This window comes from Pararge aegeria, chromosome Z (genome assembly GCF_905163445.1).
Source record: "Pararge aegeria chromosome Z, ilParAegt1.1, whole genome shotgun sequence".
In the NCBI taxonomy this organism is placed as follows: domain Eukaryota; kingdom Metazoa; phylum Arthropoda; class Insecta; order Lepidoptera; family Nymphalidae; genus Pararge; species Pararge aegeria.
The window spans coordinates 23596222-23621788 of NC_053208.1; the positions used below are offsets into that span (position 1 = coordinate 23596222).

The 25567-nt window shown below is 37.9% G+C and overlaps 1 protein-coding gene across 1 annotated transcript; it reads right to left on the reverse strand.

Moving 5' to 3' along the window:
• Positions 1-211: 211 nt before the first annotated feature.
• LOC120635962 lies at positions 212-23909 on the reverse strand. Its single transcript, XM_039907174.1, has 21 exons — positions 23612-23909; positions 21866-22017; positions 20626-20812; positions 19980-20094; positions 18423-18553; positions 17735-17863; positions 16829-16958; positions 15717-15856; positions 13285-13439; positions 12341-12525; positions 11374-11537; positions 9981-10206; positions 7376-7487; positions 5895-6011; positions 5427-5538; positions 4623-4753; positions 3808-3915; positions 2756-2886; positions 1676-1736; positions 833-1036; positions 212-310 (listed from the first exon to the last, which is right to left on the reverse strand). The coding sequence occupies exons 1-21, from the start codon at positions 23907-23909 to the stop codon at positions 212-214; spliced, it is 3087 nt and encodes a 1028-aa protein (XP_039763108.1).
• Between the last annotated feature and the right edge of the window lie 1658 nt (positions 23910-25567).

Sequence of the window (25567 nt, forward strand, 5' to 3'; positions counted from 1 at the left end):
AAAAAATGACTAGTTCCCTCGTAGGTTCACACGTTTTAGGATAATATGACATAATTTTTCCTAACTTCATAAGACTTGTCTTATGTCATATAGGTAAAACTACACGATGAATCTCATTTGTAGTTGAGTGTTTTAAGTACCGGCAAGTTTAATAAAAAGTCAAAACTATTTAATAACAAGGTATATTCCAGAAAATAGACAGCACTAACATTTAACGACAACTTAGATTGGAGTTGCGACTCGTAACATCGTCCTTTGTTTTTTTCTTGGTCGGAATGCTTTGCACTTTGACATACTGGCCCGTCATGTTCTGAAATGAAAACAGGAATATGGAGTAGTAATGCAGAGGGAACCTTAGGCAGTTGGGTTGCTGACCTCTATTTCCTTGGGCTGACTAAAAACGCTGGGGTTCTAAAGAACTGGAATGGCAGTAGTAAACGCGAAAGTTGCAAGAAAGACTGGAGGAGTAAGTACTCTAGTAAGGGACGGTTGAAAAAGGAAAAATGAGGAAAGATGAGGCTTATACATAAATATAATAAATTAGATAAGCTTTATTTTGACGGCCGATTGGCGCAGTTTGCAGCGACCCTGCTTTCTGAGCCCAAGGCCGTGGGTTCGATTCCCACTACTGGAAAATGTTTGTGTGATGAGCATGAATGTTTTCCAGTGTCTGGGTGTTTATATTTATATTCTAAGTATTTGTATATCATTCATAAAAATATTCATCGGTCATCTTAGTACCCATAACACAAGCTACGCTTACTTTGGGGCTAGATGGCGATGTGTGTTTTGTTTGTAGTATATTTATTTATTTATTTATATTATTACTAACAAAGTCGTCGAGCGGCGGCTGATATGTAGGTATGACAGAGTTGCCAGACAAGTCTTCGGGGGTATGCGGTGGCTGGTGCGGCAAATTACGCGTGCGTGCGGCGCCCGAGCGGCCGACACAACGCACCTCCCGTAGTGCGTCCAAAGCATTGTTTAGCCGGACTTGCCCCAAGAATGCGTATAGGGATTTCTCTTCACGATCATCCTGGTCATAAGGAATCTTAAACCTCTTCTTCGTCTTTGTTTTGTTTTAATAGAAAGGGGAATTAGTCAGGAGTTTTTTTATCACAGGATTAAGAAGATACAGAAGCCGTGTACAAGACTAATATTGAAGCATGAAAAACCACTTCACTATTGTAGTGTTACTGAAACAGGCGGTTAGTCACTTTACTCCATTTAGCAGTTGACAGTAATTATTTTACCTGTAATGTTCTAAATTTTTATATAAAATGGGTAAAAACGGTAATGTTTGTGAGCTAGCAATACTACGTTGCTGTAAAGTTAGACGTGCTCGGCCTTTTTCACTGTTCTTCAAGAATAATGTCTGGGGAAAAGTTGGCATGCCTACTAAGTACGAATAAAATTATTTCCTCCGCAAAGTACAAAAAATATTTATTAAATGAAAACTTCGGAGCAAACGAACTATGTTAAATTTTATTGGACCAAATGACAACTATTCCGCATAAAACTAAAAAGAGGATCACGTGAAACGGATCATAAATCACAGCGTGATCGGTGTACGCACATACAAAAAAATGATCAATGTCCTTTTTAAAGTTGTCAATAAAGGTTGAAGATTAAACCTTTTAACTTTTGAATTTAAATAACATAATATGTTATCTACCTCTTGGTTATGCTTATTGAGTATATCTTCCTGTCGCCTCTTTACTTCTTTTGCCCAGCCACTGCAACAGACAATTAGGTAAGTACTTAGTTTGTCACCGCACATTAAACAATTCGTGGAAATAATCATGGGCGTACCCGGGGGGTGCCAGGGGATGGCAGCTGCTTCCCGTGGAAATCTTGCATAAAATATGCAATGAACCATTCAAAAAAATGTATGGCGTCCAGACAGACAAAAATTAAAAAAAAACTACCGCTTTGGCTTCAGGACTATCTAGACCACCCGCCGTTGACCTGAAGCAGGTGGGTACGACCATGGGTAGAATCCTCACATACTTCGATTAAACTGTGCTTTCATAGCGTAATATGTTGGACAGTTCTTTCGCTACAAGATAGCCCTTGACTGCAGTCTCACATGCTGGTAAGTTATGATACAGTATGATATGATAACGGGCTATCCTGAGTAGTCATGTACGGTTAGGGCACGGGTATCCTCCCACAATGAGAAGGGAAGGCCGTAGTCTACTACGCTGGCCCAGTGCGTATTGGTGGACTCCACACACCTTTGTAGGCACATTATGTAGAACTCTCAGGCATGCAGGTTTCCTCACGACGTTTTTCCTTCACCGCTGAAGCAAGTGATATCCCACGCTATGTGCTATCTAAGTCTCGTCACTCCTCATGGTGGTTATCTCGTGAGCAAGGTCCAAGTATTATGAGACTTTTTCTTTTTCAGTTTTCAGCAAATTGCACGGCGCACTGATCTATCAACTGTTACTATATCTGTCTATTAGATGAAATTTACCTGTCAGTGATAATCGTTCTATCCCAGGAGAGAAATGCTCTGCTATTTTAAAGAACTGTGTCCTCAATTATTATTATTATGAATAAAGGGGGAAAAAGTCACCAATAGGTAAATGTAGTACCAATAGTGTATTTATCAACACCAAGATTTATAGCCCGGTGTCGTCATTTAAACACGAAGTGATCACTGGCAATATTTTGTTTCGAAACCTAAAAGCAACCTATTTATTAGGATAGTTAGAGTTGGTAAAGTCAAGATAAAATTACAAAAGCTAACCCGTTTATTTCAATAAACTCATCTAAAACCTCCTTGTCGTGTGCGAGTAGTTCACCAGTTTGAATCTTAGCTTCCGTCCACGTTTCGTTTAGTTTCAGGGTCAAGTAGTGTGAGCAGAGCATCAAAATCGCCTGAAAAAAACTGCCATTAGAAGTGCTGCAAGAAACCGCAAGGCATAGATAAGCCGTTTATGGAGTAAAAGCCGCAAGAAATTCAAATGACAATAGAGACAAGTGACGCAAGAAGATGCAAATGACCAAAGCAAAAAAAAAACACCTGTTCAACTCTATGTCCGCCTTCTAGTCTGACAATCTTCGGAACAGTTGAACCGTCTGCCCAAGTAGATGATAGAGGTTATACCACTACAGAAGGGCTAGCATGGGAAGGAGACAAAAATTATATCCCCCAATTATATCCCCGGATACTGGATATATAATAAACGTGTTCACATGCTAAAGCACAGGAATATGGAATAGCAGAAGTTTACCCCCGTTTATTATTACATATATTATTTGGATATTATTTCCACTTGTGCGTCAGTGCTCTAAGGGTTAATGAGGCTGTGGGAGAAGATAAATTTGTATCCTTTTCCCGGGAAGATAATTGTCTCCTGCCCATGCTAGCCGTACTGCGGCGCCGCTCCTGTTATATGTGGCAGGAAACACAGTTGTCGGGAGGGCGTTCCAAATCCTAGCAGTACGTATCGGAAACGTGGATAAAATACGTTTAATAAGGATGCCAGCGCTCACGTCTTACAGCGCGGGAAAGACTGAATCGATTCTGATCGAAATTTTTGAGCTACGTTGGAATATTAATTTGCGAGGACATGGTGAGTGGGTGACTAGGTGGTGGGACAACTTCCGGAAAGTGGCAGACATTGGACGCAGAAAGCTGGTAATTAAACAATTAGTAGAAAGAGTTGGCGCTACTTAAAAGAGGTCCGATGATGATGAATATGATAAGATGTCTAAGCTACATAATAAAGCGGGAAAGAAGATTGCATGTAGTTAAATAACTTTTAGGTGCCAAGTACTACTAATTACTGTACCTACCTCCTCCTGAGCTCCCAATTTAACGTTCTTGTACAAGTTGTAGGCGTCGTCAGCTATTGACACTTTGTACTGTAAATCTTCGGAAAGCATATGTAAAATTGCGAACGCCTGTAACACAGTCATGGAAACTTTTGTATGAAATTGAACACCTAATCAATTCTTAATACAACGACTTCGTTTACATATCGATTACTTAATAAAAATCTGCTGAGTTTCTTGCCGGCACTTCTCGGTAGAATCTGCCTTCCGAACCGGTGGTGGACACACAGACTGACTTGACGTTTCAAAAGTGCTTATTAACTGGGCCTTCTTGAAATAATTGAGTATTGAATTTTGAATTTTTTTGCATTAAATCAAAAAGTACCTCCTCTTTTTGTTGGTTTATTACCTTTCGGGGAACATAGGTCGATGAAATTTAATAAAGAATGCAGGCAGCTTGCAGTACTAAGACGATTGATGAGTATTTTTATGAATAATACACATAAATACAGATAAACACCCCGACACTGGAAAACATGGAAACATGTTCACCACACAAACATTTTGCATTTGTGGGAATCGAACCCAAGACCTTAGATACCTGGCTAAGTAAGTTGTGGTCTCTTCTTAGACCAGGGCGCGTTTAGAACCCTCGTTGCTTTAGGTTAAGGTTGGCGGACGAAGTTATCACTATCCCCTTACAATTATGTAAACATAAATGTATGAACGCTTCATAGGTGCCTGTGATAGGCCTACTTGAATAAAGAAATTTTGAATTTGGATTCAGAAAGCAGGGTCACGGCCCACTGGTTCAATCGGGCAATTGTATTCAGAACCTTAGACATCCGCGACGCGGCCATATCAGCAACCGCCAAGCACACGGGAGGCTGTTCGTGAGGACCGTTGCAAAAGTCTGGATTCTTCAATTCCTTGCGTACTTCAGTAGACATAAGCGGACACTCCAGATCTATTTAAAATTTTCAGTGATAGATTAATTATACTATTAGTCATCTGTGGTAAGAGTCATGTGTGACGCCGAATTCGAAACTATTACGTCACTTCTTTATAAACATAGTTTTGCAACGCTTGAACTACGATTTCAAACTATCAGTGGATTTTCAAATACTCTGATTTGCTGATCACGAGTAGGTACGGCCATGACACCCAGCGAGCGCTTTCACCGGAAATAACTTCTTAAAATATAATTAGCAATTTTTATCAACAAAATCGTTATTTTTCGGATATAGTTGATACTTCCGAACTTGAGTAGTTTTTCAAAATTAGTCATCTGGCTTTTCTATTACACATAAGTAGACAAAATTCTAAAAGAAGTGTCATCACGACAATTGAGAAAAGGGGTAGCACTATTGTATTGCAATACGTTAAATTCATTCAGGCCTCGTCGTCTATGTTAAACGATTGACGCGGATGTTTTCCTCCACCGTTGAAGCAAGTGATATTTTAATTGCTTAAAACGCACGTAACTTAGAGGTGCGCGCTGGGATTCGAACTCCCCCCCCCCCCGAAAGTGAAGTGGAAGTCTATATATACCTTTAATGTTAGTTGCATATAATATAGAACATGACGTTTGATCTGCTACTTACCCAATGACTTCAATCACAATATATCGATTTACTTACCCTGTACGACGCCGCAGTGGTCGAGAGGCACACCGATCGCCAGGCAGTCGTCTCTGAACAAAGACGCCAACAGGCTCGCAATGGTCGCTCCTCGCTTCACCACGCTAGGATACTGTCATTTGAAGTACAATAGAACAGAAAAATTAAAATTAAAATTAAAAAATCAATTGCTTTAACGGTGACGGAAAACATCGTGAGGAAACCTGCATGCCTGAGAGTTCTCAAAGGTGTTTGGAGTCCAACAATCCGCACTGTGCCAGCGTGGTTGCCTACGGCCTTAACCCGCTTTCAGCGGAGCGGAACTTTAGACCCAATTCGGAAGTCCACGAAGACGAAGTCGCGGGCAGAAGCTAGTATTCCTATAAATCCAGCCAGTGGATGCTCACATTGCATTGCATTGCAAAACCTATGCAGAAAAAGACGATAATAAGTTGTTTTATACGGAGTTGTAGGTAAATTAAGGCTCACCGCATTGGAGGCGCCGAGATTGGCGCGCCAGGTTACGAGCTGCGCAACCGCATCGCCAGATCGTGCCAGGTCGCACACCAGTGCCATAGCTATGCACTGAACGGGGGGCTTGGACATCTGAACAATGTAAATATAATAAGCTAGCTGTCCCAAACGTAGCATATTCGGGCCACGTAATGGCACCAGAGATATAACTCTACTAGCTACTTATTATGATTGGCAAAGTTGGTGGAAGACGTAGACGTAGAAGGAACGAGATCTGGCTGCGTACAATTAGAGACTGGACTGGAATCGCGAGGGTAGCAGAATCATTTCGAAAAATAAAGAAGCTGAAGAAGGTCCCAACGATTGACGATTGACGCAGTAGCCGGCGTCATGAGCCAAGTCCAAAACTCAATACGATTGGGTCCGATTCGCACAGCCGGAAAATGTTTGTGTGAGGAACATGAATGGTTGTTTCAGTGTCTGGGTGTTTATCTATATATTATAAGTATTTATGTAGGTATATTATTCATAAAAATATTTAACACATCATTCATCCACCCATATTTACAAGCTACGCTTAGTTTTGCGCTAAGTGGCGATGTGTGTATTGTCGTAGTATATTTTATTATTTATTGTTTTACGTATTATTAATATAATAACAATCATTTATTTGCATGAATGTTAGTACCTACATATATGATGGTTAACACAATTTTGTCTCATCCTCATATAGGGCTATAACATTTAAACTAAATCAACGGTGTGCGAATTTATGATTAAAGATATTATTAGAGTTCACCAGTTTCATCAATTAAAATCAACAACATCAATTTATGTGAGTTTCTTGTTTCTACTTCAAAATTGAGTTTCAAAATTTAAAAGTCCGCAATAATGGATTTAATGTGACGCCACTTTATTTATCGAATTATTTTCAGCCAATAAGTATTGTAGGAGTGCATTAAAAATAACAAGTCTCCCATCTTGGATGTGCCGCCATATTGGATTTAGAAAGACATCACATGCATTGCCATCCAAACTGAACGTATCTGCATAATTTCAGCCCAAACGAAATACAAGCAAGTTAAATAAATCCTTGTACAACAACAGGTTTTTTAATCGGAGTTAAGCGCGTTCTAGGATAATTATTTTCATTCACTATTAATTAAAGAGGTTTAAATTAAAATAAATCCTGAAAAACAACTTTTATTATAATTGTCAAGTTTTTTTTAGTTTTTTTAATGGCGTTTATCAAAGACGTCATTGTCTTTGATAACAAAAAAAACTAAAGTACAAGTACATCACCAATATATTTGTTCAACTACAAGTTAATAACCTTGATTGCAATAAACGCCCACGAATAATTTTTGTATTTTAGTTATCATTGTAAAGTAATGCGTCTAGGTAATAATATACCTGTGCACATTAATTTACTTATAATTTTGGGAGATTACGAGTGTGGGACCTAGGTATTACCTATAAAGATAAGATTCACTCACCGTTATCATATCCAAAAGATTGTACACGCCGTTTTTCAAAACGAATTTCTCCCTGTAATGGTTCTTCCATATGACCGCCTCCCAAATTAAATTTAAAATTGAAATGAGCCATCTAAAATAGAAAAAACATTACATAACATTACTTATTTGATTTCCTGTATAATTTTGGCTTCAAAACGATTTTAAGACTTCCTTAAAATCATCAGGATTATAGTACCAACTAGCTGACCCGCGCAACTTCGTCTGCACCTAGAAAAAAACCTAGAAACTAATTGCAGCGCTATCTACCAGGTGGACCTTTTTAATTTCCAAATTATGTTATTCTATACCCGTCGCAACTTCTAAGCGATAGGGCCAATTTGAATATTTTAAAAATGAATTTGCAGGTAAAGATCAATCTTAATATTTATATTACTTTATTTCTTTCGCATTTATATTATTATAGTCTTAAGTAGGATGATACGCATGTATTCGATCGTTGTCCCATATGCCTCGCGACTTGCTGTTATCTGTGAAGAGTTATGTCCTTTATCTCCGACAATATTTATCAGATCTTCATTAAAATTAGATATGAAAAAGAATTATAAAAGTCGGTCAAAATTTAACGGAGCTATGAAGTAAAAGTGATAAAAAATTTCATCCCATTTCCCAGAGGAAACTTATTGTTTATCGGTGTAAAAAGTATCCTATATGTTGACCCGGTATATCAGCTACCACTATACCAAATTTTATTAAAATCCGTTCAGTAGTTTTCACGTGCTGCCCGGTCAGACAGACAGACAGACTGACAAAAATTAAATAAAAATCTGTTTTGGACTCAGGTCAAAATTTTCAAAATATATTAAATGTACAGAAATCTTCCAGTTACAGTTTTATTATAAGTATAGATTATGAAGTATGAGCGGTTGTGTTACGGCACCAATCGGCAGATTTCAGGGAGCGGTATTCGGAAAATAAAAGTCAGCTGCGGTGCATAACTAATGTTTAACAAGTTTGTACGTAATATTAAGGAAAATATCTCTTTTCCCCGACACTACTGAGCCTCCAATCTAAATAGAAATTTGTAAATTGATTTATATTTCCTTATTAAACATCATACTCGTATATAGTTCACTTTCAGGAAAATTATAACAGGTTATCTTCGTTAGGAGAAGCCTACGGTAAAACGGGAAAAATGATTTATTGTTCAAGAGCATTTTACTCTGAAGCTCGATATTCATATTCATATCAAATGGATTTTTTAAGGATGACAGTTAATAGGTAATTAAAAGTTTAGGTAAGGATGCCTTCCTTTCGAGATCCATCAATCGGTCGTGTGTAGAATGCAATTACGTTCGGTTAAATAGTTCGGCTTTCGCTACTCCAAGTGTACGTGATCGGCGGGCGTCGGCTACTCTAAGACAAGGCACGCCGCTGGTGTATTTAGTACGTGCGTATTTTGTACATTGATCTCCTTGGTGTTGACATTACAGCTAACATCAACTTTGGTAGATCCATAGAATCCAAAGCCCAAAATGCCGTCAAAGAACTTGGTATTCTTAATTAAGTCAAGCGGTACTTCGCGATCAACCAAATGAGTAATCTTTATGATGGCTCCCTTAAGTACCAGTTGGCCGCTTTGCATAATGTGGATCGCCGGGAGATAAGCGAGGGTTCACTACTTGTGGTAAAACTCCAAAGTCTTGATCATCGCCGTAAGGTATCCAGTCTGTCGGTGTTTTATAGAATAGGAGAGTGTGCTCAGGAAATATTCGATCTCATCCCCTCCTCACCATTCTGCTATCGCACTGTTTTGGGCGGGCTATGTTAGTATGTTGTTAATATCCCAAAAAATCGCAAGAAGCGATTTGCATCTTCTTTTCTCATACGCAGGGCTGGGGTTTGGAACACCCTTCGGAGTTCTTTGTTTCCTAATCCTTACTCGTTGTAATCATCGGGCATCTCTAAAACAAGAGTGAATAGGCATCTTCTACGCAAACGCGTCCCATCCAAGGCCACATCTACACTTTCCATCATGTGAGATTCTAGTCAAACGCTAGTCTACCACTGTTAAAAAAAAATTAACTATCCAGCGATTCCGGAGATTCACATGATATATATATACTTAGTATTATTTTCCGTGGTTCTATTCTAGCCGAGCTAAGCTTTTTTCGATGTAACCCTCACAAAGCCTCCCTTTGCCCTCTCTTGCTCCTCTCTATAAGTCCTAGTGTTGGTCGACCTCTTCCCCTCTTTCCCCCTACTTTAATTAGTTTATGAAGTACTCACAGGTTGAATAATCAATAATATCATTAATGGCCTATGAGAGCCATCATCATCATATCAACCCATTACCTGCCCACAAGAGGGCACGGTTCTCCTCCCACAATGAGATGGGGTTAACGCCGTAGTCCATCACGCTGGCCCACTGCGGATTGGTGGACTTCACACACCATTGAGAACTTTATGAAGAACTCTCAGGAATCCAGGTTTTCTCACGATGTTTTCCTTCACCGTTGAAGCAAGTGATAATGCTTACAACGCACATAACTTGGAAAAGTTACAGGTGCGTGTTGTGATTCCAAAGTAGTGTGTGGGTAGAAATCTTTAGGAGCCGACGCTGTACCTGTCGCTGACAAATAAGTGTTTTTCCAATGAGAACAACGCAATGTCCAACATCTTCGTGGCCAGGGTGTTAATGGAGGCGGGCCATTTGACCAGCGGATATACGCAGCAGGTGATGCACCGGTCAGCGGTCACCGCGTTGGTCAGCAACCGCACGGTCAACGCTAGCACCACCTGACTCTTTTCCACCGGTGGACAACGTTGTTCAAGCAACGTGTAACATAGATCTGAGAATCAGAATCATTAAAGTCAAAGTCAAAGTCAAAAATATCTTTATTCAATAATATCATTAATGGCCTATGAGAGCCATCATCATCATATCAACCCATTACCTGCCCACAAGAGGGCACGGTTCTCCTCCCACAATGAGATGGGGTTAACGCCATATATTTATGCCCATAGGTGGCACTTTTGATGCGTACACAAGAATTACACGGTAGTCAGATGATGGCGTTACACATTCGTAAACTTAAAACTAAAGCTACGAGGGTTCCAAACGCGTCCTGGTCTAAGAAACTTAGGAGGACAATTTTTCAATGAACGTGCTTATTTAAACAAGTCACTGGATTAATATATTAGATACCAGAAAATGTTTATATGTAAGTCGGAAGTATTGGACTCAGGCTTTCCCGTAAAATACCTATGTAATTTCTCATTTCTTTTATTTTTAATCTTGGATTGACAAGAATAACGGGTGTGTATCAATATAGGCAACGGATACGGTACTGTAATAAATTATTAGTTGTCTATGATAACTGCGAGTCACCATCATTTATATTTACTTATTTTTATTTTATTTATTTATTTATTTATTAAGAAGCCAACGTGCATACAACCTTAATATATGGACACATTTAAAAATTGCTTTATAATTTTGTAAACTCCACTCAAAGGCTAATTCAGCACGCATAACACAAAAGACACTAACTAATAACTTAACTTAACTTCGGTTTACAACCAAAATTCCAAAAAGATCATTACATCATATCAACCCATTAAAGGTCCACTACAGGGCACGGGTACCCCACAATGAGAACTTCGAGTACTCTACGTCAATTTAATATAATAAAGAAAAATAAATAAAAAATCTTAATAACAAGACTTTAGAAATGTTATATGTACGGATCACATTATCGCCTCGAACGAGACTCAGAACACTCAAATTTTAACAAAACATTTGTAACAGTTTGCGACTTAATTGTAATTTTTAAACTACATTGCCTCTTACGCTCTAAAGTAACTAGTGTACGCCGTTCTAAAAAAAACAGAAATTTAAGACTCTAAGAATACGCATAGTGATACAGCCGTAGGGAGCCTTTGGCCGTTCGCGACAAGTGTGTTCTATACTCAAAGCGCATTTCTAGTGTTATTAAGAATGCTATTGCGGTGTTTACGCATCAGTATTATGATTCCGTGTGTGTCGAATAGATCACGGAGGGTGTCGGGGCGCGTCGTCTCGCCTCGAACGCGGATGGCTGCGTGCAAAAGCCTCACGCACCAGTACAAAACAGGCAGCTCGTAAGGGTTCTCAGAGTACCATTCGATGTACCACATTATTCTGCGAAAACAAACTCGTAACTTTTTTTTATTTTGCACACTATTATATCAGTTCCTTTGCGGTAGATGGATGACACCAGAGCAAATGGACTAACCAAATCTGCCAACCGACCGATTGGCAGAGTGGACAGCGATCCTGCTTTCTGAGTGCAAGGCCGCGGGTTTAATTCCCACAACTGAAAAATATTTCTGTGATGAACATGAATGTTTTTCAGTGTCTGGGTGTTTATATGTACATTATAAGTATTTATGTATATTATTCATAAAAATATCCACCAGTCGTCTTTGTACCCATAAAACAAGGAACGCTTACTTTGGGCTAGATGGCGATGTATTCGTATGTAATGTCGTTGTAAAAAAAAAATGTGCTGTGGCACGTTCCTTGCATGAGTGTTCCAGGATATCAATGAGCAGGAAAAAATAGCAAATGCTTGTTTACATTAAAACAGTATCTGATGATGTTAGGCACGACGCTTATATTTGAAAGTCACTTACTCCTTACCAACAGATTGATATTTACGAAGCAATAAGCAATTAAATTTTGCAGTGTGGCTCCGGCAGATCAGAACTCAATTGTTTCTACTCCATCTATTCCCGCGGGGCTCGTAAAAGGCGACGAAGGGTTGGGTCTTAAGGATATGAAAGAAAACTAGCAGCGGCTTCCTCCAGTTACTGCAATCTCCAACCCGACTGCTGAGCGTGCCAATTATGGGCAAACGAGACTATAATAGACTTTTCATTTTGCAGTAATAAAATGCCATTTTTGTCATCTTTAAGATAAAGTGAATAATGTGGGTTACATACCTTCTTATTATTTCATGTCCTGTGACCAGTCTCGTAGGCATGAGGTGTAATGTGCACACTAGAGCTTGCAATGCAGTTTTACGGATTTCTGCGAAAAGTGCAGGGGTCCACCTCGCTCTGAGATGGCACAGGTCAGGGTCCAGAAGGAACATCATACCTAAGAGCCAGTGTTGTGATTCCACCATCTGGAATAGCAGAATATCATTCAGATACTCACGCAGGCGATGGAGAGAGCAATGTTGGGAGTATCTCTACGTGAACGAATCAGGAATGAGGTGATCCGCAGAAGAACCCGATTTACCGACTTAGCTCAGCTAGTCGCAAAGCTGAAGAGCTGGCTGCGATTGAGACACCCGTAAATAAAAAGTATCGGAATTTGAAGTCAAAAGGCCCGAAAACAAGATGCTAGGCGTAATAAGATAAATGCCAGACCGGTACGGCCATATATAACAATATAATTGGTGGAGTACTGACGTTTTGGCAGCCACTTGAGAGCACATAAGGTACGCTCATTATAGTATCCAGAGGAATTCGCTGTGGTCGGATACGGCCAAGAGGAATAAATATACAAACATATACTTACTAAATATACATGTGCTTGACGTTTCAAAAGTGCTTAAAAAGTATGATTGAATTTTGAATTAAAAATGGAGAATGGTAGAAATCTTCAGGAGATGTTGACTTAACAATTATTCGTTGTAAAGTGCGTATTTATTGTTATACACGTGCGTAGAGGGTACATAGCAAATTAGGCTTAATTTTCATGACACTCGTATATCATGGATTTTCGCAAATTAACGCCTGCTTCTATCCAATACAACATTTTTATCTCCAAGTCAATTTTTAATTCAGAGGGCTTTATCTATTGAGTTCGTTTGCGCAAGGGTGGCCGCCTGATTGTTTCAGAGTTGTAATATGCTGAAAAACATTTAAGAAAAACTTACAAAAGAATTATAGGGAAAAATTTTGAGAAAATCAACAGAGAGGTAGATAAGGCTTTTCTTGAATTGGACATCCAGTTGCGACGTATTGAAGCCGACGCTCTGGATCCAGAGTTGTTTCGGAGGAATCTCAGTAAGCACCGAAAGTGACAAAACATCTGGAAAGAGATTTTATAGCATTGTAAGCTGTAATATATTTATTTATTTATTTTACATCTTTCTAGATAAAACTACATAATTTATGGATAGATATGAGATAAATTAATGAAAGATAAACATTATAAAAGCCATGATATAAATATAATTAACTATAGTGATACTCTGCGAATATTGAAGTAAAGGTCATTCAATATTCTCAGAGTATCTCAACAATTCAAAATTCCTAATATAAGCACTTTTGAAACGTTAAGTCTGTCTGTATGTAGTGTCTCTACCACCGGTCCGGAAGGTAGATTCTACCGAGAAGAAGGCAAGAAACTCAGTAGTTGCTCTTTTCCAACATCAAAATTTACAATCATTTTGCTATCTTGCGGGAGATAAGAGCGAGGCTGGCTGCTTCCAAGCAACCTTGTCATTAAGAAATTCATCAATTGTATAGTAACCTCGCTGTAAGAAATGTGCATTGGCAGGTCCAAAATTATCTTAGGAATCATATTATAATAGCGTATACCCAATCCCAAACCCCTGTACCTTATGCAGACGATTTGCAGATGTCACTAATTTATGATCATTTCTTGTAAGTCGACTGTTCATATCCACTCTTTGTTTATAAAGACTAATATGTTGTATTTACACAATTCACGAAACAATGCTGTCCACCCCTTATATATATATATAACTAGCTGTTGCCCGCGACTACGTCCGCTTTTGTTTTTGTTTTTCGAAAGACATGTGCCTCATAAATGTGGCAGCACTCTATGTATTTAGGATAGCTAAGCCTGGTGTAAAATCTTCAAACACTTTCGTCCCCTCTCCCAAGAGAACTGAGCTTAATTTCGGGATAAAAAGCATCCTATATTACTTCTAATACCTTTAGGAACTGTAGTTTTTGCATGAAAGCGTAACAAACAAACTTACATTCACATTTATAATATTAGTAGGGATATATATACCAGTAACCAGATAACGGATTGATGTAGTGCACTTATATATAAAGCCAAGGTGGTTGTGGATATAACTATATGGCAACCACTGAGACTACACCAGATTTGACATGTTAATAAAATGTGAGCATGTTAACGTTCTACTACATGTATCTTTTTCATTGTTTTGCTTATATTGTTAACGTTTAAACGCGATTTCTTAAGTTCCTTAAGTTCATACACATTCACACGTAATTAAGCTCAAATATCATAAAAATATAAATTATAATCATCGTCATTATGAACGCATTACCGACTTACTACAGGGCACGGATCTCATATCAAAATAATTAAATAGTTCAAACAAACTAAAAAAACACGCTTGGTATAAAAAACTAAACTAATTTCTTTCTTTTAGTTTATTCATAATAGCGATTTTTTTTAGTTTTTCTTGATCTATTATTTTTATTAGAGCAAAATTAATCGGTAACCCATCCTCCATTAAAGAGATAAATTATTATTTTTTTTAATTCAGTGTGCCCGTCTCTCGAAATGCAAGTTCTAATTATTATTTAAAACAGGCCATTAAAAAGTAATAGCTAACTCCCTCTACCATCTAGTAGCTTAGTGTTTTCTGTGGAATTTGTTAGGTACGCGAACGCCATAGGTTTTTACATTTGGGTCTAGATGGCGCTGTAGTAATTAGTAAAAAATCTTATTTTTTATAGTGAAAATTGGAATAATCTTTTCAGATAAGTGTATTGTCATCGGTCCTCGATATGTCTACAAAGTTTGAAAGAAATCTGACCGTTTAAAGTGGGTCAAAATCGCGCCCAAAGAAGTCGGTTACAAACAAACATACAAGTGAAGCTAATATAAAGCGTTTAATAAGATATTTTTATAATTGCAATAACGTATTCGCTGACATCACAATCGTAAGATTCCCAATCACGGATTTTATGACCGCTGTTGTTTCTACATTTTATACCAATGACAAATTATTAATTACCAATATACAATGGCAAATTACGTGACATTGCCGTTAGCCAATAATGTAAATTACAAAAACATGGTTGCTATAATAATACAATGAGTATTAAGCGCTTCTATTGGAACCGAAGCAATGTATGCTTCGGTTCGGAAGAAAAAAAATTAAAAGCTATAATTATAAAATAAAAAAAGTAAAAGTGGTTATATTATTACGAGTATGATGAAGTAACGCAACACAACTCACTGTAAGTTGCGTGGAAGTTTAACAGCTTAAAAGAAATTTATCAAGTATTTCACAGATTATTTTACTGAGGACTTCCATTACTTGAAATGATGATGAGTATGAAAATGAGTTGTTAGGACCTGGCATCATCAAGTTACAGAATGCTGTAAGGCGGTCTCCAAAGCAGCTGAGCAATGCGTGAGCGATCACGGTCAGGGTTATCCTTTCGTGTCGGCGCCCCCTCGCACGACATTCGTATCGGTACGCCCATAGGAAGCACCTGTGACATACGAAGCGACTGAATCGTACTGGTACTCCGATATAAAAGCTTCTCAGAAAGCGTTTGAAGCAACACTAATGATGATATTATTGTTACGTATCTATATAATTAAGTATTGTGTAAGTTTACCGTAGCATATATTTATCATAAATATCTATTCTAATGTACTTTTATTCCTGTATTTTTGTAGTTGGTACGTAAATATAGTATGTACGCTTATGTAAGTTTATTTTATCAATTTTTTTTTTTTTTACTTTATGTACCATCAACTTTCCACCATTATATCGGCTTCGCACGCTCGGGTTGCCATGAAAATGTCACTATTAGTGATAATGTCGCCTTTGCACACTAACACTAAATACTATAACTGTTCTCTTTTTGTTTTTCCTTATGTGTTTTCCTGCAATATTTTTTTTTACTATTCTATTTTTCTATTTGCTAAAGCGCATTTGCTGACACCACAATCCCAAGATTCCTGATCACGGATTTTATGACAACTGTTCTTTCTACATTTTAAGACGCAGCATTTATTACCACTATAAAATGGCGAAATTATGTGTTATTGGCTAATCTATGTAAAGCCAGAAGGGAAAAAAAAAAATGTGAAAATTGCAAATAAAAAAATAAACTTGCCTTATTACGCTAAAATTACAAAAACAATAAATATAATCTAATTAAAAGACATCATATTTTTTGGAGGCTGACGTAATGATTAACATCATATTTTTTTCGTCCAACTCCTTCACATATTCCGTTATGCGGAATGTATTGTAGCCCTGTAAGTATACATTTAAGCGGTCCTATTGGAAACGATGCAATCTATGCTTCGGTTTTGGCCATAATAAATATTCATTACGAACCTAAGATTATAGCAAGTATGTACAATATACTTGCTTACTGCTAATACAACAAACGTTACATTAAAAAAAAAAAAATACCTGGGTAAAATAAGAGTTTATTATTTTAACCTACCGTTGAGCGTAATAATCTGGACAGGGGAACGTTCTGTGGAAGTCAGGATTTTCGTCCAAAAAACTTTTCAATGTTTTTAACAGAACCAAGAGCAATGACAGTGTTGTAGAAATATGGATGCTGCTCGAACCTAAATTTAAAGGGGCAACTATAAATCTCCCATGACAGCTAGCGTGGGCAGGAGACAGTTATCTCCCCGGGGAAAGGATAAAAAATTACCCTCTCTTTAAATTACCAACTTTTACAACTGCATTGGCACACAAGTGGAAATAATATCCAACTAGTCGTTGGATACACGTATTGGAGAAGTAAGTATTATCCCATTTTATATCATCTGTACACATAATCCAGTTATCTGTACCTGCGTAATGTCCAATCTCGTCGTTTTCTTATTTCATAGATAGATTCCTTAGTAAATGACCCTAATCATTTCGGATTAAAGGATTTCGGTTTTCCGCAGAGACACCTAGCTTTTTTTAACGCTTCCCTAGAAGTACCCTCTAACCTTATAAAATAACAAAACTCTACGAATGGGTATTGTTAAGTCTATATCTATAAACATGGCAATCTTAACTAAATAATCTAAATAAACATCACTCTAACTAAAAATCTTTAAAACCACATTTATGTATTTGATAGCCAGATATTCGAGGCAGATTATAGTCTATTTAAAATAACGCTTAGACGCGTTGGAGCAGACAAAACTAAATTATAGTGCTTGCGGGAAAACCGGCGCGGTGGGTCGGAGTTTATAGTATAGAATAGCGGAGGAAATTTAATAGTATGGACAGTGATTAGAAGTTCTTAGTGTACTACGTCGCGAGGGGCTGCTACTTTTTTTGTTATAATTTCTGCAATGACGGGTTATCTCACCTAAAAATTTGTAGGTACCGATAGAATATTTACCAAGTTTAACGTTGCAATCCTGTGGGTCCAAAGGAGTGTCTTCATAATCAGGCAAATCTTTCATTGGGAAATAGGGGTTGAAACGGTAGAAAATATTTTCAATAACATTTTCCCGAAACATGTCGATACCTGTGAACTTTCAAGAACATTACAATATGTCTATTTACAGATCTGTCCTATATATGTAAGTATGTCCAAATATTTCAATGGTAGAAAACCTTTCACTGGACTATTTAGCGTAGAAACCGATTAGGCTCTATAACTGCCATACCTTAAACTGCATCATCATTCATCAATAACCACAAGCTGAGAGGGCTGGAATCCGGTTATAGCCAGTTCTTTAAATTTAATACTAATATGAATATAAAGACTTTGTTTGTTTGTTTACTTGAATTGCAGGAACTACTGGTCCGATTTGAAAAATTCTTTCAGTGTTGGATATCCCATTTATCAAGAAAGGCTATATATGATCACGCTAAAACCAATAGGAGCGTAGCACCAATGAACAATGTTTCAAAATCGGGGTTTTGGTTTCCTTTTGACAGTTTCCGCTGCGTTTGACAAAGTTGTTCCCCATTACGATTTCTAAATAAAAGTCCGGAACAGCATATGTCTATCTTTTAACGTTGACTTATACGCGGAGGAAGTCGCGAGGTACCGCTAGTGGTCGTATAAAGAATGAGCTTACAGCAGTCGACCGAGTGGCACGCCAGCAGCAGGGCGATCCGTTGGAACACGGGGAAGCGTTGGGGCGAAGCCAACGCCAGCATGCGCACCGCGGTGGTGAGAAGGTGCGTGCCAGCGGCGGACATCGCGTACCTTTGAATCCAAGGCAATGGAATTGACAAGTGACAACGTTTAGGGTCAGTTAGTAATTTAAGACTAAGCTAATGCGAGCACAGATTTTTTCTATATTTTACCCTCAAATCTCTTGTCCTCTCCAGAATTGATGCGTTTGAAATGTGGTGTTGGCGTGAAATGTTAGTGTACTGCGCATCGCACAAACGTGTCGGTCCGAAGTTTCGAGCTGAAGATCTAACTCGTCTGTCTAGTCGATACGCTTAAAGACAGCTCTCATTTTTTAGCAGTTAAGACCGTCTTATTATTGTGGATCGCGTGGAAGGAAAGAGAAGCAGGGGAAGAGAAGAGGAGAAGTGTGCGGATGGAGAGGATTTGTAAACGGATCCGCGAGAATATCCAAGACTTATTCAGAAAAGCTCAAGATGTATCTTCTGCCTGACGACCTTTAATAAGTGGATGGTCACGGCGCACACCCCAGAATAAATTTACGTACCTTGGGTTGAGATATTCTCCATATGTCTTATCCGAAAAAGCGACATTTAGTGACAAGAATGCTTCCCACTCTTGTTATTAGATGGCTGTTTCGATACCATACAAAACGTAGTTTAGTTTAAAGCCATTGAATTAGTCAACGTAGGTAGGTATTCAATCTCGCACAAGGCAGTTCACACAGATAAGAAAAAAATGGATATAAGCAGGTAACGCCTGCATATATCCATTTTTTTTCTTCTTTGCGGAATTCCATGTTATATTATGAAAATTAACCTTAATTTGCTATACCTACTCCGCGAAAAGCAGGAGAATCTGTACGGTTTAATTTATATAATTTCTTCAATCCTCATACTCGACACCAAACAGATACTCGGCAATTTACCCTCTTCGCAATGTGTAGCTTTTTATACATTTCTTACCGAAGGTCTGTTTGGTACAGAGTCTAAGAATTGAAGAAATTATATATTACACCATACAGATTCTCCTGCTTCTCACGGAGTGTAGAAAATTAAGCTTAATTTTCATAAGGTAAGAATAATGCCATCGACCCAGCCGTACGCGACTACTTACTGTCCCGAATCACAAAAAGCAGGAACTTCTTATCTTAGTGTATATTCTTAAATACATTGTCTAAACTTGTTTAAAAACTTGAAACCTTAGTGGTTTGCGCTTCGGCCTCCCCAGAACGCACCTCAACTTTCCGGAGTTGTGTGTGTGTGTTCAATTAAAGCAATTCAAATATCCCTTGCATTAACGGTGAACGCAATCATCGTTAGGATTCAACATGCCTGAAAGTTCTGCATAATGGTCTCAAAAGTGTGTGAAACTACCAATCCGCGCTACTTCTCATTCTGACTGTATCAACCCATCGTTGATGATGATGTTACAGTTCGCAAAGTCAGTAAACAGAGCAGATATTAATATGTGGTTTGTGCAAATAAAAAAACTTTACCTGCGGGGTAAGGCTCCCGGACAACGCGTTTCGTCGCTGGCACACAACTGCCAGAGTATCGCTCGGGATACCAGCTCAAAGAGATCATCTTGCTCCACTCGCAGTAAGAGGTAACCTGGAGTCAGTAATATCTAACAATGAGAAAGTGAGCAATCTCTCAGTCAGTCAGGATTGTTGCTATTGTAAGAAGACCCTTAGCTTCTGAATAAAATACCCTTAAGTAGTAACTAAGTAACTGCAGTAAAATTAGTAAGAAAATCTATGGCCCAAAGCTAAACAACGTGGCCTGAACCGCTAAAGAGATTTCGACGAGGCATGGTGTTCGGATCCTGCCGAGTGGAAATGCGACCATCAATTTATACAGGAAAATTTTTTTTTTTAAACTTTTAAACTTGCTAATGAGGAGTAGGGATAATCAGAATAAAAAAAAGGTTTGTGGTAATATTTGTTGGTATCAAGCATTTCAAACAAATTAGGTAAAGGTAAGTATCTCTATTCTAGAAACGCCCAACGGTCTTAGTTCGAACAGATCCTATCCGATTCCCAGCTTTACTAGAAAAAATCTTAGTGGAACTTTTTTTCTGTGTACTGAGAAAGGTTGTGTACCTACAGCTGCGGATATAGTTGAAAGAATTGTAAAACTAACCAAGGAATCCTATATAGTTCTTAACAGTTTCGATCTGAGTTTCAACATCCGAAACAGCTGTTAACAAAATAGGCTTCTCCATGTGGCGCAAGAGAGAGATGAGAACCTCTCGCAAACTGGGCCTCTTCTCCAAATTCTCCACCAAATAGTCTATTATGGTGGTCAGACTATTTAAAACATAGATTTTCTGGATATTATTTAGATGTAGGAGTTTAATTTTCAACTCTACTTCGTCAGCGTGCAATTTGTAATATTCTAATTAGTTGAGAGGTTTATTTGACGGCCGATTAGCGCAGTGTGCAGCGACCCTGCTTTCTGAGTCCAAGGCCGTGGGTTCGATTCTCACTACTGAAAAATGTTTGTGCTATGAATATAAATATTTTATAGTGTCGGGGTTTTTATCTGTACGTTATAAGTATATTATTGAAATAAATATTTAGAAGTCATATTAGTAACCATAACACAAGCTACGCTTACTTTGAGGCTAGATGGCGATGCCGATGTGTGTATTGTAATATTATAATTATTTATTTATTAATATTTTATTTTTATATAAAATAACAATTCCAGAGGTCCGATATTTTGATATTATCTTAGAATCCCCGTTTTACCACTTTAGACGGCTAATTTTGGAGAAATTTAGTAACGCCTACATATCACCCCTTTATGGATAGATTTACGGTACAATAAGTAGCCATGTTTCTGTTGTTTTGACATTAAACCAACCAATCCGCGCTGTTGTGTCCAGCCTTAGGCCTTAGCCCCTTCTCAATATGGGAGGGGACCCACGCCCTGTAGTGGGCCGGTAATGGGTTGATATGATGATAATGACAGAAACACAGAGTTTTCAGAAATGTATTCGCTTGTCTTAAAGTTTCTTCATTTTATTGTCATAGAAACTAATGATTAAAATAAATACTAAATATACTACGACAATACACATCGCCGTCTAGCCCCAAAGTAAGCGTAGCTGTGTTATGGGTGGTTGACTGATGAATATTTTTATGAATAATATACATTAATACTTATAATATACATATAAACACCTGACACTGTTAAACATTCACGTTCATCACACAAAACATTACGGCCTTGAACTCAGAAAGCACGTTCCCTGCCCAAAGCGCCAATCATTAGTCCAAACGGGAAATGGAAGCATAGAAATGGTCTAATAATAACGAACGTTTTAGAATCAATTCGAAAGTCATAAATTAAAATCTGACAAAAACAAAAAGGATACATATCCGCAGCGAGCTAAAGTAGCGAAGTCGCGAAGATGTTCTTCGAGTCTTTCGGTAGTCTGGCTGCCTCCGGGATCTGTCACTAAGAACTCTAAAGTGGCTGCAATATCCCATCCATACGCTGGAGGGCAACCGTCCCTCCACTTAGGATCTGCAATAGATCACAGACAAGATGAGAGTATAACATGACAGAAGATTTATAATATTGTAAACACTATTAATGATATATATCCTGCAGTGGACGTTACTGAGATCTATGGTGATGATGCTCGACCAAAAATCTAAGTTCGATTTTCATTAATTTTTAAGTAGGACAACCGAGTTCTGAAGTTCCTAATAAGGTGTTGTCATTTTACTTGTTCGAATCGAACCCCTATTTCACTAGACGATTTCTACATCTATACACATAGTTTACTTACTGTCTCCCTCGGTTTCATAAACGTCATATAACGTTATGGAATTTTAAAAAGGCTCGTTATATTAATTAATTATTATTTTTTAAACTATGCGATCAAACAACATGGTGCAAACTGCAAGGGTAACTTTAATCTTTAGGTAAGTTATTTGTAAGGATTCACATTTAACGCATAAAAATGATAATTGTTTTTTTTTCGAATGAAATTAGATGTAGCATAAAATTGCTGTCGAATGGTGAAAGAATTAATACAATCAGTTTCGGAGTTTTAAAGTTTATCACACAAGTTTCAAAGTTACAAATGAACAAATAAATCTTTACTCTTCATAACATCAGTAGATGGATAGGGGCATCAGCGTAAATTAATATATTAATATAATAAAAATTGGTAAGGGCATCAATTATTTGTAATATAGCTATGGAAAAGGCAGGCCGTTTTAGCGGGTGTTCTGTACAACTTCATTAGTTATTATTTTTTAGTATCTTTCCACTTTCCGCCCTAATACAACGAACAATAGAAAGGTTTGCGGGTCAAGAGTGCGGACGCGAGAAATCTAATAAAAATATGGCGTCCAAAGTAAGGGAATGTGGGCTAAGGAAAGTTTAATTTCAACTGTGCAAAGAAGGATCTACGTATCACTTTTATGTACGAGCACCTACGTGCTTCACGCATGCGTCTGGAGAAATTATAAACTGTAGATCACCATGATAGTCTTATTTTGTTAACTTTACTGCCTTTTGCAAGATACCTATACACGGATGCCGGCGGCTTTTAAATTCGCACAAATATAAGAGAAAGCCGCCCAATCATTGCCTTCTTATTAGGTGCATATGCCCTCTTATTCAGCAATGTTTCCGACTGTTTTCTGGCCAGTAATTATATGTATATTATTTGTAATACCTTATCCATATTTAAAACAAATAAGGTATGTTTGTTTCTGCGACGCAAGGTACATAGAAGAACCAGGGAGGTGGTATCAGTTCAAACAAATGCTTATGAGAAAATATCACAAACCCATTACCGGCCCACTACAGGGCACGGGTCTCCTTGTAGACTAAGAAGGGTTTAGGCCGTAGTCCACCACGCTGGCCAAGTGTGGATTGGAGCATTATGGAGAACTCTCAGGTATGCAGGTTTCGTCACGAAGTTAGTTTTCCTTCACCGTTTTAAAGCAAGTGATATATAAATACGGGGTACGTAACGGGGCTCGAACTCTGATTCCACGAAAGCAAAGCCGAAGCCTTACCCCACTAGGCTATCACCGCTTCACCACTACTCATAAGTATTACAAAGTTTAATTAGGACATTGATTCAGTGAAAAACGGTCACCTGTACGCAAAGGATCCAATTCCTTAATAATGTTTCTCTCCAGTTGAGTTTTTTCAGAGTATTGCCTGCCTTTAGGGCCGTGAACGCATCCGAAGGAGTCAGAACTTCCCGAAATAGATTCCGATATTCCCAAATACTCATCACTGGTAATTCTCTCGTACTTTCTTTCGATTTTGTTTTGTCTGAAGATTTGCGTGTGCGATGAGCTCACGGAACCTTTGCAGTGCAGTTTGACCTTCTTCGAGGTTTCCTTCGACTTGGGAAGAGAACCAGTATAGATGGAACACTTTTTATCCATAATCAGAAGCGAATTAACTTATTTTTGTGTAATAATTTTTAATTGGAAACAAGGAAGCTATTATTGTTTGTTTACATAAATTGACGTAATGTTAATGTCAAATAGAGCATTTAAATATAAAGTCTAAAGAATATATGCAATGAGGTTATTTATTAGCGAACAAATAAAACATTGTTCGCTGATGTTACTAAATTCAAAATTCAAAATTCATTTATTTCAAGTAGGCCTAATATAAGCACTTTTGAAACGTCAAGTCTGTCTGTGTGTAGTGACTCTACCACCGGTTCGGAAGGCAGTTTCTACCGAGAAGAAGCCGGCAAGAAACTCAGCAGTTGCTCTTTTCCAACATTAACAATTTACATTTTACATTTAAAAATTCATTTTTCTATCTTGTGAGAGATGAAAGCGGAGCCGGATGCATCCAAGCAACCTTGTCATTAAGAAATTCATCAATTGTATAATAACCTCGCTGTAATAAATGTGTTTTAACACATTTTTTAAACTTATGCATTGGTAGGTCCAAAATTACCTTAGGAATCATATTATAAAAGCGTATACTCAGTCCCACAAATGACTTCTGCACCTTTCGCAGACGATATGCAGATGTCACTAATTTATGACCATTTCTTGTAAGTCGACTGTTTATATCCACTTTTTGTTTATAAAGAATAATATGTTGTCTTACAAATACTATATTGTTATAAATATATTGTGAGGCTACCGTAAGGGTACTTATTTCTTTTAATTTTTCACGGAGGGATTCACGTGATTTAAGTTTATATATTGACCGCACAGCTCTTTTCTGCAATATGAATATAGTTTCAATATCAGAAGCTTTGCCCTATATATAGATCCCGTAAGACATCACACTATGAAAGTACGCAAAGTAAACAAGTCTTGCTCTACTAAAATATATGATCACTTTTGAGAAAAGGCCTCGACAGGGTTTTAGATTATAAATCCACCACGCAGCTCCAATGTGAGTTGGTGTTTTTAACGATTTTTAACCGAATGATATGTTCTAGATAATAACTGGGACCGGCTTACCGTGGTCTCCAGAGGCTTTGAAGTGGACACTAAAATTTTCCTAACTTCTTAGAATTAACAAATCTGGGCCCGACTCGGAAATTAAAATCAGGACTTCCAGATAAACAAATTAACATGCCAAACTATAGAGTATAATCGTGCTATGTATCTAGACCAACGAGGTAGCTCAGATAGTACTACTATTTTAGTATGTTAGTCTCTGCTTTATTGCTTCGTTGGCACCGTTGGACAATTAGCCCAGTGATGCAATGATACGTTGGTAGGTACCTTTTGTTTGAATGGGACCGAGGCGAATCGGTAGCACATACGCGGGCGCCGCTCGCAGCTGGTCTCGCGTGAACACGTTGATATTTAACCGCGTAGATACTCACAGTACCGCGAGAATACAATACGGTTTTGTGTCTTACATGACGCGACGGGTGATCAGAATACAGTATATAGCAGTTATCTCATGAATTTTAAGCAGTATCATCATGATCATGCATGATGCAGCATTCCTAATTAAACAAGTACGTTTTTTTGAAAGATGTAAAACATATTTTTTTACTTGAATTTTTCATTTTGTGAGTACTATGCAGTACAAAATATACTTTAATCAGCAAATGTTTACG

Coding starts and splice junctions, on each gene's coding strand:
- LOC120635962 (XM_039907174.1), bottom strand. CDS start 23,909: ATGGATAAAAAGTGTTCCATCTATACTGGTTCTCTTCCCAAGTCGAAG. Junction 16,959..17,734: donor GGATTGCAACGTTAAACTTG/GTAAATATTCTA, acceptor CTTTAAATTTAG/GTTCGAGCAGCATCCATATT. Junction 7,488..9,980: donor CACTTATTTGTCAGCGACAG/GTACAGCGTCGG, acceptor TTTCTATTTTAG/ATGGCTCATTTCAATTTTAA.